The following is a 15,831-nucleotide window of genomic DNA, read 5'->3' on the forward strand; positions in this document are numbered from 1 at the left end:
CAGAGGCAGGACTCTAGGACCTAGGAGAGCCCTTTGGGAAATCCAGGTCCGCGGGACGCGGGCTCCCCAGCTCAGGCTGTGGGTGGACGGACCGGCCGGTGTGGGGAGCACAGAACGCGGCGCCAGGGTCGGGGAAGGGCAGCCCAGATCTTCCAGTCCAGCCAATACCGCTCTACTGGGCACCCGCTGGTCTTTCGCAAAGTCCGCCGCCTGCCCGGTGGGGGCGTCGGGGGGAGACGCGGCCGAGGGCGCCCAGCAGGTGGCCGGGGGCGGAAAGCGGGGCGGGGCGGGGCGGGCTCGGCGGGGGCGGGAGGAGCCCCGGGTGGGGGCGGGGGGCGCGTACAGGAATGCGCGCCGCCCCCGCGCCGCGCCGCCCCGCCCCGAGCATCCCGCGCCGACCGGGCCTCGCTGCAGGGCAGGCGTCATGGCCGCTTCGAGACAGCCTCAGGCTGCGGAGCTGCTGGACGAGGCCCGCAGAGCTTTCCGGGAGGAGTTCGGGGCCGAGCCCGAGCTGGCGGTGTCGGCGCCCGGCCGGGTCAACCTGATCGGGGAGCACACGGACTACAACCAGGGCCTGGTGCTGCCCATGGTGAGGGGCCGGGAGGGGAGCCCCGAGCCTCCCCCGAGGCAGGGCAGGCCTGCGGCGCGCGGGGAGGTGCCTAGTCCCTGCGTGGATGTTGGGCGGCCGCACCGAACTTTAGCCATCCTCTCCGGAGTTTGGGGGACGAGCACATGGGAGAGACCCGGGGATGGGGTATTTCCCACGTGGGAAGGGAGGAAGCGGGGGATCCGCGAGGAAGTAAGCTAGGAGGGGGTGTGCCGACGCCTCGTCGCTCTAGCCCGCCCTCTGTAGACTGACGATCCTCGCCATCAATCTGGGAGCCACCGCAATTTGGGCCCCGACGGAGCATGCGGAAGGGGACGCTTCGGGCACTGTCTTCCAGGGACCCCGACTGCAGACTTGAGGAAGCTAGCCCTAGAGCTCCCGGCCCAGCCGGTTCAGTTTACAGAGGAGGAAACTGAGGCCCAGAGAGGGCTAGTGATTTGCTCAAGGTCACAGAGCTGGTTCTTCCTGGGGCAGCGATTAGAGCTGGGGCCCTTTCCACCTGGTGCAGCTTGGCAAGTGAGTGGGTTCCGCGCACCTGAGACCACTCCGCGACGGCGAGGCATCAGCTGGAGCGCCTGACTCTCTTTGCCTTCCGAGCTCTCCTCCCCCTCGCCCCATAGCTGGGAGCCCGTGTTCAGGGCAGAGTCCAGGACTGCACGTCTGCTGCACCCGCCCTACCTCTGAAGACACAGAGGCAGGACCCAAGCCCCCAGGGCCAACTCAGCACTCTGGTTCTTCCCCAAAACACCCCCCATTCCTTTCCTGTTGAGCTTCCAAGGGACTGAAACCTCTCATTCTTTAGAGCTTTAGTAGGGGAGGGAGCCTCCTTCACTGGTCAGCAGGCAGAAGCTTTACATACTCCCTGTCTCTCCCGCCAGGCGCTGGAGCTTGTGACTGTGCTGGTGGGCAGCCCCCGGGCGGATGGCCTTGTCTCCCTCCTCACCACCTCGGAGGATGCTGATGAACCCCGGCGGCTGCAGTTTCCCCTGCCCACTGCCCAGCGGTCACTGGAGCCCGGAACCCCCCGCTGGGCCAACTATGTCAAGGGAGTGATTCAGCACTACCCAGGTATGGGGCTGAGGTCAGGGTCAAGTTCACATTAGTGCTAGGAGCACCACCTCTCAGCTACAAAGCTCCTTAGCTCATCTAGTCCACCCCGGGTAGCTTGTAGGAGGAGAGTATCCCCATTGTACAGATGAAGAGACTGATGCCCAGAGAGGTTCCAGAACTTTCCCTGAACTGCCCATTAGATAATGGGAGGAGCCAGGATTCAAACCCCTAGCCCGTTGGCCTCCAGAGCCCTAAACCAGGAGGAGAGCTAGGAAGACTGTGTGCCAGGTACCTCAGCTGCTGGTTAAGTAGCTTACCTTAGGAGGGTAGGATGAAGGGTGCTGGGCCCAAGGTGGCCTCTGACAATTGAGACCTATCCCTGGAAGCAGCTTTCAGGCTGTCGCCCCCCCCTTCATGCCAAAATACATGCCCTTTGCGGGCCTGTCCTCCCAGACGGCCCATCTCACCACCGCCCGTTCTTTCCAGCTGCTCCCCTCCCTGGCTTCAGCGCAGTGGTGGTCAGCTCTGTGCCCCTGGGGGGTGGGCTGTCCAGCTCCGCGTCCCTGGAAGTGGCCACGTACACCTTCTTGCAGCAGCTCTGCCCAGGTAACTTCCTAGACCCCAGCCCCCGATCCAGCCCTCCTCTGCTTGTCAGAGCTCCCCTCTACTGTGGCTTCGGGAAGGGGGTGGGGAACCTCCCTGGAGTGTCACTGGAACTCCCATGGCTCCCACCCCACACACCCCCTCCTGGGCCCCAGCCTCCCCACGTCACCCTGTGCCGCAGACTCGGGGTCCATAGCTGCCCGGGCTCAGGTGTGTCAGCGGGCCGAGCACAGCTTCGCAGGGGTGCCCTGTGGCATCATGGACCAGCTCATCGCACTGCTGGGGCAGAAAGGCCACGCGCTGCTCATTGACTGCAGGTCAGGGGCTTCCCTTGTACCCCCCCACCATCATCAGGAGCTTCTGGGTGGAGCATGGCCCCCTGGCTGGTGTGGCACGCGGACCCTCGGGCTTGTCCTCTTCCTTACTCCAACTCAATGCCAGGTCCCTGGAGACAAGCCTGGTGCCGCTGTCAGAACCCAAGCTGGCCGTGCTCATCACCAACTCCAATGTCCGCCACTCCCTGGGCTCCAGCGAGTACCCGCTGCGGCGGCAGCAGTGCGAAGAGGTGGCCCGGGCGCTGGGCAAGGAGAGCCTTCGGGAGGTGCGGCTGGAGGAGCTAGAGGGTGAGAGCTGGCTGGGGGCCCTGCGGGGCTGCCGGGCCCTCCGTGTAGCCTTGACTCTGCCATGTACCCCTCATCTCCAGGGACCTCCGCTGCACTCTGCCCGCTCCCCCTACCTTGTAGACCCTCCAACCTCAGCAGGGCTGCTTGAAATCTTCATATTGTTTTCTCCTTTTTTTTTTTTTTTTAAGATTTTATTTATTTATTTGACAGATCACAAGTAGGCAGAGAGGCAGGCAGAGGGGCAGGGGGCGCAGGCTCCTTGCTGAGCAGAGAGCCCGATGCGGGTCTTGATCCTAGGATCCCGGGATCATGTTCTGAGCCAAAGGCAGACACTTAATGACTGAGCCATCCAGGCGCCCTGTTTCTCTTTTTCTAACGTTATCTGAGAACCCTTACCTGGGCCGGCAGAGGCACGTCATCAGCAGGGCCTGTGAAAGCTATAGACAAGTTCGGCGCGCGGGTGTGCTGTAACATGACCATTTGCCGACGATTGCACATGACGCTGTGACGATCGGTTTCATACACAAGTGTCTCCGTGTTCTCGGTATTTTCTTAGGATTGGATTCAGAGGAGTAGGATTGCAAAGTCCAAAGGTGCATGTATCTGAAAGGTTCCTGGTACATGTGGCCAGGAAGATAGTATATTTGATAGTTTGAAGCTCAGGTCAACATCCCCTTCTTCTGCCGTACCCTGTGGAGCAGAGGCTGTTACTACTCTGCGTGTTTTGGATGAGGCAGTGCTGAGTCTAGAATCGGGCAGCTCAGCCCCCAGTCTGTACCCTCAGCTGCGGGCCAGGCTGCTGGCCTCGGGAGCCGCGCCCTCCCTGGCAGGGTGGAGGTGCCCATTGCCGGGATGCTGGCCAGCCCTGTGGGACTGTCTTGTCCTTCTCCTTGGTGAACTGTCCCATTCAGAACTGCCCCGCCTGCTCATTGCAGGTGACCTTGACGGAGGTTTTCATGCTGGAACACTTTGGGCGTCCCTCCTCTCCACTGCACACCTTCCCTACCACTCGTGTGTGTGTCGGGGGGTCTTCCCTCCCTGGGGACCGCAATGCTGCCTCTGCCTTCTCCAGAGTACTGTGTGAAAAGGCCTCCTTTGCCTCGTTCCTGTGCCCTGCCTGGCTCCTCTCCTGCTTGGAAACATGGCCAGTTCTCTTTTCTTTGAAAATTGAACCTCTTTCCTGTGCCAGTCTTGGTGGGAGACTTAATGCTTATGGCCCATTTTGTTGTCTATGTTCACTTCTCAGTCCTCTCAGCCGCTGCCACCACTGCCACCTGGGATTGGGGCCTGTAGCCCGTTGCTCCCCCGGCTGGAGCCTCCCTCCATTTCCACCTCTGGTTCCGGAGCCTCCACCTGATTCCCAGTGGCACTTTGCATCCTTCCTCCCCTAGAGGCTTCCCCTGCTGACTTCCCCTTGCCGGTTATTTCTCACCCTTGTCACTCCTGTGTGAGACCTTGGTCTCCTCTGTGTCCTTATGTCCCCCCTCCCATTCTCCTCTCCCATCTCTGTCCCTTCCATGCCTTCCTCCCCCCACACCATGGCTTTCTGAGTATTTAGCAGCTGCTGTCTGGCTCCTGGTGCCTGGGTCTCCCAGCTCGGGCTTTCTGCCCAAGGTGGTCGCTTTGGTCACCTACTTCAACGCCAAACCCTTGCCTGCTCCCGAACCGCCTTGGCCCTCAATTCAGCAGCAAAGCCTCTGGCATTCAGGGCTGCCCCTACCGAATCGGCTTGCTCTCCCCACCTTGGCATGAACTGGGGAGGACAGCCCGATGCCAGTGTGCCCTGCGGCTTGATGTGTGCCTGGGCTGCACCCTGGCTCTGGGGCCCCAGCCGCTCCAGTGGAGGCTCCACTGGTGCTCCAGTGTGAACGGCAGCAGGAGGACTTCTCCCGCTTGCACTACCGTGGGCTCCGGGAGGCAGCCGTGTGTTGCCCCCACCTTGGAAGCATCAAGGGTCTGGGGCTTCGCCTGGTGTTTACTGAGCACCCACTGTGCACCAGGCCCCCTGCTGGGAGGGGGGCTCTCTGGGTTCTCTCAATGTTTGCTGCGCCCCAAGTGATTTTTTTTTTAAGATTTTATTTATTTATTTGACAGACGGAGATCACAAGTAGGCAGAGAGGCAGGCAGAGAGAGAGAGAGGAGGAAGCAGGCTCCCTGCTGAGCGAGAGCCTGAGGCGGGACTTGATCCCAGGACTCTGGGATCATGACCTGAGCCAAAGGCAGAGGCTTTAACCCACTGAGCCACCCAGGCGCCCCCCCCCCCCCCCCCGGGGGGACATTTTATAGTCGGGGGCCGGGGGAGGCACTGAACCTGAGTCACCAACACAAGGTTCTGGGCACAGCTTTGTCCGAATGAGGTCTCCCAACTCTCAGCCCTCCCCTAGCCTCCCACCCCCAGGCCACCGCCTGGCGCCCCCATCCCCACATTGGTAGGGGCCCAGAGGTGGTGGGTGGCAGGTCCGCTGACCCCGTTCCCTCCCCAGCTGGCAGAGACCTGGTGAGCAAGGAAGGCTTCCGGCGTGCGCGGCACGTGGTCGGTGAGATTCGGCGCACAGCCCAGGCGGCGGCCGCCCTGCGCCGTGGGGACTACCGAGCCTTTGGCCGCCTCATGGTGGAGAGCCACCACTCGCTCAGGTGAGGACCCTGGAGTGCCCAAATAGCCCAGGGTGAGGCTAAGCCCTGGGACGGGGCCGTGCTAGGTCCTCCCTGTCCTCCGTCCTCTCCGCAGGGATGACTATGAGGTGAGCTGTCCTGAGCTGGACCAGCTCGTCGAGGCTGCGCTGTCTGCACCCGGGGTTTACGGCAGCCGCATGACTGGTGGTGGCTTTGGTGGCTGCACTGTGACCTTGCTGGAGGCCGCCTCCACCTCCCAAGCCATGCAGCACATACAGGTGGGCGGGTACCAGCACGCAGGGGTAGGAGGGGTGGGTTCCCAGGGCCATGCTGTGCTGAGACCCCCACCTGCCTCTCCCGCAGGAGCAGTATGCTGGCACGGCCACCTTCTACCTCTCTCAGGCGGCCGATGGCGCCAAGGTGCTGCGCTGGTGAGGCATTCCCCGGGGATGGCACCCGGTGGGCATGGGGCCTGCCAGGCAGCAAGGCACAAAGCTCCAGGCCCCGGACACCTGCCCTCTGCATCTGGGTGCTCAATAAATTTGTGCCTCCCACCACTGACCCGCCTGCCTGCCTCTAGAGGTGGGTGTGTGCTTGGGTATCCAAGGAGCCACGTCAGAAGCGCTCCCCCGTGCTGTGCAGGCATTCCCCGTGAGAACGGACCCGGCAGGCCCAATCGGTAGCAAAATCTTTTATTAAGCGTGGAACAAAGCAGGGGCCTTGTCATGCTGGTTCCAGCTCTTTGGTTACGTGCAAATGGGCTTGGGCCTGGGGTAGGGGCATTGCTGCCAGAAGGGCCTTCTGGGACCTCTGCGCCCTCTATTCCTCCCAGAGGACACCTTCTGTCCTCTGTAGCCAGAGGCACTGGCCCTGTGGTCAGCATTTGGGTGTGCTGGGCCGTGAGGGGCCCACGGGGGGAGGAGCCAAGCCAGAGCCAGGGAGAGGAGGCGGGGTGGGGGCCCAGGTTCCCGTACATGGGTGGGTAAGGGTTGGGGGGCTCAGGTCTGGAAGAACTGTTGGTCCACCTGGGTGCTGAGCGTTCCAGTGGTGGTCAGCGTCCGGCTCACAAACTCCTGGGTCACGTGGCGGGTAAGGGAGCCACCTGCTTCTAGGTGTTGGGTCCCTAGGCTCAGTCCATCTGCAGGGGAGGACGCACTGAAGGACTCTTCCTGGGGCCCTGCCTCTCCTGCTCTGTGAGCTCTGTATCTCCCACTTCCCCGCAAGGAGAGCTGGATCCCCTGCCCAGTAACTCACCCAGTAGGAAGGGCTCGTTGGTACTGGTGTGGGTGGTGGTGATGCCACTGTACTCGCCTGGCAGTGAGTGTTGGAAGAGCCCAGCATGGCTGCCCAGTTGTGGGAAAGGGCCTGGCATGGGCAGAAGGGCCAGGCAGAGATGAGGCCGAGAGAAGAGGTGGCCAGAGAAAGGGCAGGGGCTAAGAAGGGGTGAGGCACCCTACCTCCATCCTGGGACTCAATGGTGATGATGCCCTCACGCTCTGGCCCGTAACCTTCGGTGGTCTTGGCCTGCACCTTGAACTTGTAGGGCACGTTCTCGCTGAGGCCTGGCACGGTCAGCCGGCTCTCAGGGCTGTCACCATCCACCAGGAACGTGGTGGCTGGCTCTGGACAGGGAAGATGACTTAAGCCTCTGCAGTTCCCTCTCCATCCCTCCCCTGGCCACCCCTGACCTGGGGGCAGGCAGCACCTCCTCCGTGGGCCATCTCGCAGGTCACCAGGTAGCCAAGGATATTCCCATCGGGCCTGCGTGGCCGCTCCCAGCTCAACTGCAGCGAGTCTGGGCTCAGGGCAGTAAACACCAGTGGGCCCGGGGCACTAGGTGTGCTCAAAGTGAAGGTGGAGCCTGGACATAGCAGAGCAAGGATGTCAGTGTCAGTGTCTGTGTCCGTAGGAGACCTCATGGGGGCAGCCACGCGGTGGGGAGGCAGCTCACCTGGCAGGGGGCAGAGTGGACTCTGGGGGTGCACCTGTGACTCAATGGTGATGACACCCTCGCGCTCTGGGCCCCAACCTTCCTGGCTCTGGGCCCGCACACGGAACACATAGGAATGGTTGGGCAGAAGGTCTTCCACCACCACTGACGTCTGGCTGGGGTTGGGGATGTTTAGGTGATATAGCTCTCCTGCAGGTAGGGTGGGAGACAGGGGAGCAGTATTATTCCCACCCCTGGCCTGATCCCACACCTTCCCTAGGCTGCCACCAAGATCTAGTCGTCATTCACCCAGGATTAGCTGTGGTTTGGGGGCAGGTGGGATCAGCCTGGTATGGTATGGTTGGTTGTTTAGGTTGTACACTATACAAGGGATGAGTGCCGTCTAAAATTCCACTATGTTTTGGTTGTTGATGGGCCCCAGTCATGCTGCCGTGATTTTGTCTTCCAGGGAAGCCCCACTTCCCACCTCCCATTCCAGCAGAGGCTCTAGGTCCCCTAGGCCAGTGAAGCCTTGTTAGGCAAAACCTAGCAGAGGGAATAACCTGGAGAGAGGCCCAGGGAGGTGGATAAGAACTCCGGAGAGAGGAGCCATGAAGGGCAGTGAGGAGCATGGAAGAGAGAGACTCTCTCCGAAAGTCTGGTGGGGATCATTAGCGTTTGAGGGATTTGGAGGGATTCCTATCCAGCCGGATGCTCCTGAGTGTCCCGACCCTGAGCCGAGCCTGGCAAGACATCATCCCCGCAGCCCGCCAACAGCAGCTGTGCCTCACCGCCGCTCAGCAGCTGGTACTCCACGCTGTAACCCTGCAGCACCTGCTCGCACTGCGGCTCCTGCCAGCTCACTTTCAGAGATGTGGGTCCCAGGGCCGAGAACACCAGGCGGGTGGGTGTGTTGGGCACACCAGCAGCCAAGCGGGGGTCTGAAGACGGTAGGCCACAGTCAGTTTGTGGCGGGGCTCCCTGGGCGGGACCTCTGTCCCCTGACCTCCCTGGGCTGTCAAGTCTCTGCTCAGCACTGGCGCTCACCCTGCCACACCCTGGCCAGGCCACCCAGCCCCTCCTGCCCGTCTCAGAGTGGCTGTGGGCTCGAGGGTGAGCATCGTGAGATGGCCCTCCCCCACTGGCCTGGCACTTCTCCTCCCCCAGCCCAGCGCCCCTGGAAGGACAGAGGCTGAATGAGGCATCAGCACTGATGGGGATGGAATGGAGGGTGAGATGCTGGGTCTGGGTGCGGCTGCAATGACCAGATGGATGACAGATGGAGCAGGACAGCTGTGGAGACACGGGATGGCCATCCCTGTACTACCTGGGTCCTGGAAGGGTGCTGCTGGCTGCCCAGCCAGGATTATAGCGTCCCGTGAGTCCCCAGAGGGAGGGAACCCCTTCATCTGAGCCCGACTCAGGGGGCCCAGGGCCCAGGACAGCGGAAGCCTGCTCCTCCCCTCTTCCCAGATGGGAGGGAGGCCTGCGGCAGGACAAAACAAGAGTGAGCACGCGGGAAGGGTGTGTTGGAGGACGGGCGGCAGGAACAGAACCCCGAGCCTGGTGGAGCTGGAAGAGAAGAGGGGTCCGGGGGAGACGCAGGGCTGGTGGCAGACACTCACTGTGGGAGGAGACGGAGGAGAGGGTAGAGTAGTCTCTGGGCAGCGTGGCGGAGTGGGAGTGCTCTGTGCGGGTCAGCGAGTGGTAGTCACGTGTGAGGGTGGAAGAGGTACTCAGCACCCGGTGGGACAGGTGTGGGCTCAGGTGGGTGCCGTAGGCAGCGTTGGCCACAGTCATCCTGTGCAGGGAGTTGGCACTGCCTGGGAAGGCAAACTCCATCCGCCCGTTCACCAGGTGCTCTGCAGGAGGAGAGCAGGGTCACGGGGGCAGACCTGTACCGGACCCAGAGCCCCGTGGGGCAGGCTGTCGCCCTGGGAATTCCTAGGATGACCTATGGTGGGGGGTGGTGGCGTAAAGAAACCCAGCCTTCCTTGGCCACCAGGCACAGAGGGTCTGTGTTCCTGGTGGGGTCCCAAGGGGCCACACAGGCTTCTGCAGCCCATGTCCGCTGGTGCTCAGGATGCCAGTATGGATAGTCTGAGGGTCGCTGAGACCTTGCAGTTAGCCCTGCCTTGGTGGGGGGGGAGTGGCAAATGTCTGCCCTGGGTCCCTTCAGGCCCCTTAGGAGTCTCCTTGGCTTCTACAGCCTGTCCCCTAGACACAACAGACTTCTGAAGTCGCACACTCCTGTGGGCAGTCCTGCATTGAGGACACCCAAATGCCTGCCCCGGGGGTCCGTTGGCTCTGGGGGTCGTCCTGGCATAGTGGCACCTTCCCAGGCCAGCGGGGAGCCTTCCTGGGCAGCCTGGCCACAGGGGGCTCGGGCCGGGCCCAGGCAGCCAACGAGCCTAGCTGGGTGCGGGGTCGGGGCAGGCCGGGCAACCCCGTCACCTCCAGGGGGCCTGGGTGTGGCGCCACGGGCTAGGCCGCCACCCTCCCCGCCCGTGCCCGTGCCCGCGTCCGCGCGGTCGTCCGGGGGGCCGCGGGGCGGCTCGCCGTCGGAGGAGCGCCCGCTGCTGGCCGACAGGCGCGGGATGAGCTCCGGGGGCAGCCGCCACGTGATGCGCCGCAGGTCCAGCTCCTCCCCCAGCAGGGGCTCGAACTTCCAGCCGCCGCCTTGGGAACAACGAAGGGCCGCGTTGGCACCGCCGGCGGCTGCGGGCGGCTGCGGGTGGGGGCGCGGCGGGGCGGAGACCAGCGACGTGAGCCGGTCCTCGGGCTCTCCGGAATCCGAGTGTGCGGGAGGGGCGCGGGTGGTCGCGCAGCAGGCGATGGCCGGGACCCTCGGCCCCTTAGGCGGAAGAGGAGCCCTTCCGTGGGAGCCGGGGCAGCCGGGGCTGCGGCTGGTGAGGCAAGACGCCCCCCCCCCCCCGGGGTGGCGCTGGCTCTGTCACCAGTTCTGTCACCTCGGTTTCTTATCTGTGGACTGGAGAGAGTAACCTCTCCCCTGCCTGCCTCCCAGGGACAGTTCCAGAAGTCACAGAGTGCGTCCCAGGTAGAGTTAGGCCCTGAGTTTGGGCACCTGGTTCATACCTGCTGTGCTTTCTCGCAGCCTCAAAACCCCCACAACCTTTGCGCTTGGGTTCCTTAAGCCCAAGCTCAACCCTGCCAGGGCAAGGATGGAAGAGTGTAGGACTCCGGAGGACTGTGACTCCTGGCATGGTATGACTGGCGTCCTGTTCTACAGATCAGAGCACTGGCACAGAGAGGGTGAGCAGTTCATCTGATGGCCCACAGCAGAGCCGCGCTCAAACTGAGTGCCAGGGAGGCCAGCTGAGGGCCCTTTAGCCCACACTTCGGGGAGTCGGGGGAGGGCAGGGCAGGGGGCCATGACTGCCACCTCCCACATGGCCTTGTCCCTGGGAGGTGGCCTGAATGACCTGAGTCCACGGTACAGCCTTCCAGGTGTGAGGCTGTTCCCACATGGGCCTGTGTGCGTGGGCCGGCCGACCCTGTGTGCCTCTGCTCCTAAGCAAGTCTGTTGGCCTGTGCTTATATACAGATGTGCACACGACTGCCTGTGGGCCACTCTGGCTTTGTCCCCTCTGTATCCCACGCCAGCGTGGCACCCGCCAAATGGCAGGCTCTGCCGATACCCGTGTGGAACCGAGAGGGACTTCTGGTCTTGCTCTCTATGCCCGGTGGTCACTGGCCCCTTTGCTTTCCTGGACACCAGTGACAGCCCCACCTCCTCCCCAGGACTTCCTGTCACGGATCCCAGACCCACTCACCAGTGTCATCGGAGACGCTAGGCCTCTGGCTGCCAGTAGGGGAGCGTAGAACGTCATCACTGTACATGAGGAAGCTTTCGTAGTCTTCCCCGCACTGGGCGTCCACAATGGGGATGTCCGGGATGATGGGGACTGCAGGAGTGGGAGGGGTGAACAAGGGCCCCAACCCTGGGCTCCCAGCCTCTGTCCCGCCTGCCCCCCTCCTCTGCTCCCTGCCCCCACTCACTGGACATGGGTCGCTTGGGCTGGGTGGCCAGGTTGATGATGGCCTCCCGCTCCGGGCCCCAGCCTGCCCCATTGCGCGCCTTCACCGTGTAGCGGTATGGCTGGGACTCCCGAAGGTTCTCAATGAGCAGCATCCGCTTCTTGGGACTGTCCACCAATACCTTCTTCATGGGCCCGATGGGTCCTGGGGCAGGGAGAGTGCCTCAGATGGGTCATTCTAGCTTCCTGCCTGGCCTAGGCCCGCTCTGATGCAGTAGCCCCCCTGTGTGGTCTCTTTACTTCCCAGAGAGAGCACAGGAAACAAGGCCGGGAGCAAGCAGCTGCAGGAATCCTGGGTCACGCCAAGCCCTGAGAACCTGGGCAAGACTGGTTTCAAGAAGTGTCACCGACTCTCTGAAGGGCTCATCCTTAAGTGGCAGAGTGAGGACAAGACTCAAGGTGGCTTCAGTGTCACCTCTACTGATTGGCGCCGTGATGGCCCTGTGTCCAGGGTGCCTCCACCGGACACACATTCTGGCGGTGAGGGTGCCTGTGCCTCATTGCCCATCGCCAAACCCCAGGTGCTGAGGGCAGAGATGGCCCAACACCCACCACAGCTGCCATGGGGTCCCCTTACCCTAACCCAAAAGCACCTAGAAGGGTGGACACATGGCCCTGGGAGAAAGGAAAACGTGACCCCCGTAGCTCAGGGCAAGTTCCGGGTTTAGGCCCAGGCCCAACAAGAAGGGGTCTGCCATGGGTTGCCTGGGTGGCTCAGTTGTTAGGCATCTGCCTTCAGCTTAGGCCCTGATCCTGGGGTCCTGGGATCAAGCCCCGCATTGGGCTCCCTGCTCAACGGGAAGCCTGCTTCTCCCTCCCACACTCCCCCTGCTTGTGTTCCTTCCCTTGCTGTTTCTCTGTCAAATGCACAAAATCTTAAGAAAAAAAAAAAATGAAGGGGTCTGCCCTGCTGGAAGGCTTCTGGGAAACCAGAAAAGGCACAAAAGACTGGAAGCCAGAAAAGGTCCCCGTCTCCAAAGTGGTCCAAAGGAGGCTTCTGGAAAATGATACCTCATAAACTTGGTGTTGGCCCCTAGCAAACAACTGTGCTTAAAAAGAAATGGTTGGTGGAGGCCTCTCAGCCCGGGGGAGGTCTCTAGCTGCCAAGGTGGGCACTGTTTCTTGGCCCACCCCTCACATCCCTGTCAGCTAGAGGGAGAAGGGGAGAGGGGCACCCGCCAAAGTCCTGATGCCTTCGGCCAGGTGGGCCATCTGGTGCATTCCAGGACACAGAGGAGACCTCAGCAGGCTGAAGCCATGGCTAAAATCATCGGAAATGAGCTTTCGACAGGATACATATCACTCCTGGGATTAGAGGCATAACAGTGTCTCTGTAATAGTGGTCATGGGTGGGTTAGAAACCCAGGATGCACCAAAGGTGGGATGCAGCTGGTGATGCTGTGTGTGGTCTGCTTGGCTGCTAAAAAGCAACAAATCTGACGTCTGGAATAATCTCTCGGCTCTCCGCCCTACTGGGCTGCGCCGGAGTGCGGAGCCTGACCCACATTAAGGCCCAGAGGTCGTATGAGATGGTGAGCTCCCCATCCCTGGGATGGGCCAAGGAGAAGCGAGGGCACAAGGAGGAGGTCCCTGCACCAGGTGGTTGGGGAACTGATTCCCCGCACTGTCTCATCTTGGCAATTGGTGCAGTTCCCCACCCTCCCCTCCCTTCCAGACCTGGGAGGAAATAACGATGTGGCCAAGTAAAATGTTACATAAGTTGGACTAAAAAAATTGTTTATCTGAAACTCAGGGTATCCTCTATTTGCTAACTGGCTCTATTTGCTAACTGGCTATCTGGCAACTCTTCTTTGGCCCCAAGAGAACAGTGTGAAAATGAGGCACCCTGGTTCCTTGTATGGGAAGGCACCCCTGATTGTGTGACCTCACTGCACATCTGTCTCACGCCTCCCATCCCCACCTGCCCTGTGTGCTTCTGCGCTTGGCCTTGGGACATGACCAGCCCAAACCTGACCGCAAACTGATGATGCCTCAGGCAACCGTGGGGGTGGACCACAGGGATGCCATAACTTCCCTCCTGCTCTTTGTCCCCTCCCCTTCCTGCTGTCCCCGGGGGTGGGGGGTTTGGAGGGGTCCAGGTCCTTACGGTTGTCCTCGTTAACCAAGCCGTAGCAGACCTCATAGGCTGTGATTTCACCGTTGGTCTCCGCGGGCTCAGCCCAGCTCAGCTGGGTCACGGTGGAGGAGACGACATTGAAGGCCAGCCGCCCTGGCTCACTGGGTACTGGGGCAGGGGACGGGGGCAGTACAGGAAGAAAGCTGTCAGCAGCAGCAGAGGGAGGGCCAGGTTCTGGGAGGTGCTGGGGGAGGGGGGCAGAGTGGGGCATCAGGGTAGTCGGGGACAGACACAGGTGGTGTGGCCTCACCTTCCTGGTGTGTACGGCAGGACACCAAGGAGCTGTAGGGGCCCTCACCCTGGGGCCCGTAGGCGCACACCTTCATCTCATAGTCGCAATACGGGTACAGGTTGGTGAGCTCCGCCGAGGGAACCTTGCTGTCAAGCAGGTGGGCTTCGGACTCAGGGTCACCCTGGATCCAATATTTGACCTGCCCCCAGGGGAGGAACAGGTCAGTGGGGAGTGGCAATGGCCAGAGCTGCTCGTCCCTCCACGGACCTCCTGCTCTTATCGTCCCCTTTGCGTAGATGAGACACCGAGCGGTTGGTGACTTGCCAGTTTCACACAACAGGGCTGGGGCAGAACTGGGGTGTCTCCAGGGTGGATGGAGGGGCCACATTCCAGGAAGGAGGGCAAATGTCTGAAAACGTCAGGGATGGGTCTTTCCTCTTCCCCAGGCAGATGGCGGTTCCCCCTGTCCCCGGTGGGCCAAGCATGCCCTCCCCACCACCTCAGGGGCCCTCTGGCCGCAGGTGGCTCACGTCCCCAGCGGATACCAGGCCTCCCCCTCCACACCCCTCTGCCTCCCACCTTACCCTGTACCCTGCTGGCTTGCCAGGAGGGGGCAGCCAGTTGAAGTGGATCTTCCGGGACCCGGCAGCCTTGGCATTGGGGTTCTGTGGGGCGCCCAGGTCACCATGGTGAGGGAATGCTGACAGTGTCTGGCTTGTGAAGTTCCGGTCTAGTTCGTCTGTAGGGAGCCAAGCCTGAGCGGGGGAGCCAGCTCAGCCACCCCCTCTTTGATGGAGGCAAGAATCCACCCTCACCGCCCGTGGGCTCCCCCCCACCCTTGCCCACCAGCACTCAGCGGACAGCTGCCCCCCACCGACCTGTATTTTTACTTGCCAAGACGGACAGCCTCCGTGGAGAGGCCCCCCACCCCCAGCCCTCCCTCTGCACCTGCTTAACCACATCCCTGGCTTGGCGCACCTGGGTCCCCAATGGTAATGGTGGCTGAGTGGGGCTGGCCCAGGCGGGCCCCGAACTTGGGGTTGGTGAGCTGAATGTGGAAGCGGCGGGTCTGGCGGCCCCGCAGGAGGGAGTCCATCTCCTGTAGCTCCAGGAGCTTCACCTGTAATTCCTTCCAGGTCTCCCCAGGTTGGAAGAGCAGCTCACCCTCTGCGGGGATGTAGTCCTGGGAGTGGGGTGGGGTCAGGGTCAGACAGGCCCTCCACCCCGATCTTGTATACCCGACAGAGACCACCCCACGTGGATGCGAAATGGCTTATGTTGCTACAGCACCTCCCTGCTCTGCCCCCCCCCCCGCCCCATGCATCAAGCACTTTACAAATATTAGCTCATTTGACCCCCACAGCACTGTGAGTTGGAGCTACTACTGTCCCCCGTTCACAGATGGGGAACCGAGGCACACACAGGTGGGGAAACTTGCCCAAATTTGCATAGGTAATTGTGGTAGAGCTGAGCTTTGAACCAAGACCCAGAGCTGGGGATGTGAACATACAGAGAGTCCCACACTGGCAGGCTCCACCCAGGGAGGGAGGAACCCCTGCCCCCAAATGTGGCTCTGAAGTCTGGGATCCCACCAGGCCCCAGGCCCTGCCTTCTGGGTAGGGTGCCTCCATCAGCTCCAGCTTTCTTCTTTCTCTTCCTTTTTTTTTTTTTTTTTTTTTAAGCTTTTATTTATTTGAGAGAGAGAGCGCAAGCAGGGGTAGGGTCAGAGGGAGAGGGAGAAGAACCTGCCATGGGACTCAATCCCAAGACCCTGAGACCATGACCTGACCCAAAGGCAGATGCTTAATTGAGCCACCCAGGCGCCCCTCCAGCTTTCTTCATTCAAAGCATCAGAACTCTCCTGAGTTTCTGGAACGCGAGTGTAGAATGGGGCCATCAGCTGCAACTGGGGTGCGCTTAGACCACTAGGTGGCGCTGCAAACTAACATTTCAAGTCCAGGCCCAGCAAGGGGCAAAT

The 15,831-nt window shown here is 61.7% G+C and overlaps 2 protein-coding genes across 2 annotated transcripts in view; one reads left to right on the top strand and one right to left on the bottom strand.

Moving 5' to 3' along the window:
- The first annotated feature begins 374 nt into the window (after positions 1 to 374).
- Positions 375 to 6,057, top strand: GALK1 (galactokinase 1). The gene is made up of 8 exons (XM_032870608.1): positions 375 to 589; positions 1,486 to 1,675; positions 2,144 to 2,263; positions 2,442 to 2,577; positions 2,702 to 2,883; positions 5,367 to 5,517; positions 5,612 to 5,774; positions 5,860 to 6,057. Exons 1-8 carry the CDS (start codon positions 425 to 427, stop codon positions 5,929 to 5,931), a joined length of 1,179 nt encoding a protein of 392 aa, XP_032726499.1. The 5' UTR covers positions 375 to 424; the 3' UTR covers positions 5,932 to 6,057.
- Positions 6,058 to 6,174: 117 nt separating this feature from the next.
- Positions 6,175 to 15,831, bottom strand: part of ITGB4 (integrin subunit beta 4) — a 30,461-nt gene continuing 20,804 nt past the window's right edge. Inside the window, exons 27-40 of the mRNA XM_032870607.1 lie at positions 14,832 to 15,036; positions 14,438 to 14,592; positions 13,872 to 14,052; positions 13,592 to 13,729; positions 11,447 to 11,629; positions 11,221 to 11,352; positions 9,881 to 10,105; positions 9,052 to 9,288; positions 8,218 to 8,367; positions 7,448 to 7,636; positions 7,202 to 7,357; positions 6,954 to 7,118; positions 6,751 to 6,861; positions 6,175 to 6,634 (exon numbers count right to left, since the gene is read on the bottom strand). Of these exons, the coding sequence (XP_032726498.1) occupies positions 6,495 to 6,634; positions 6,751 to 6,861; positions 6,954 to 7,118; positions 7,202 to 7,357; positions 7,448 to 7,636; positions 8,218 to 8,367; positions 9,052 to 9,288; positions 9,881 to 10,105; positions 11,221 to 11,352; positions 11,447 to 11,629; positions 13,592 to 13,729; positions 13,872 to 14,052; positions 14,438 to 14,592; positions 14,832 to 15,036 (2,367 nt within the window). The 3' untranslated portion in view covers positions 6,175 to 6,494. The remainder of the gene's footprint in view (positions 6,635 to 6,750; positions 6,862 to 6,953; positions 7,119 to 7,201; positions 7,358 to 7,447; positions 7,637 to 8,217; positions 8,368 to 9,051; positions 9,289 to 9,880; positions 10,106 to 11,220; positions 11,353 to 11,446; positions 11,630 to 13,591; positions 13,730 to 13,871; positions 14,053 to 14,437; positions 14,593 to 14,831; positions 15,037 to 15,831) is intronic.

This window comes from Lontra canadensis, unplaced genomic scaffold (assembly GCF_010015895.1).
Source record: "Lontra canadensis isolate GAN:19392208 unplaced genomic scaffold, GSC_riverotter_1.0 scaffold41, whole genome shotgun sequence".
NCBI classification, from domain to species: Eukaryota; Metazoa; Chordata; class Mammalia; order Carnivora; family Mustelidae; genus Lontra; species Lontra canadensis.

Coding starts and splice junctions, on each gene's coding strand:
- GALK1 (XM_032870608.1), top strand. CDS start 425: ATGGCCGCTTCGAGACAGCCTCAGGCTGCGGAGCTGCTGGACGAGGCC. Junction 2,884..5,366: donor GCGGCTGGAGGAGCTAGAGG/GTGAGAGCTGGC, acceptor TTCCCTCCCCAG/CTGGCAGAGACCTGGTGAGC. Junction 5,775..5,859: donor AAGCCATGCAGCACATACAG/GTGGGCGGGTAC, acceptor CCTCTCCCGCAG/GAGCAGTATGCTGGCACGGC.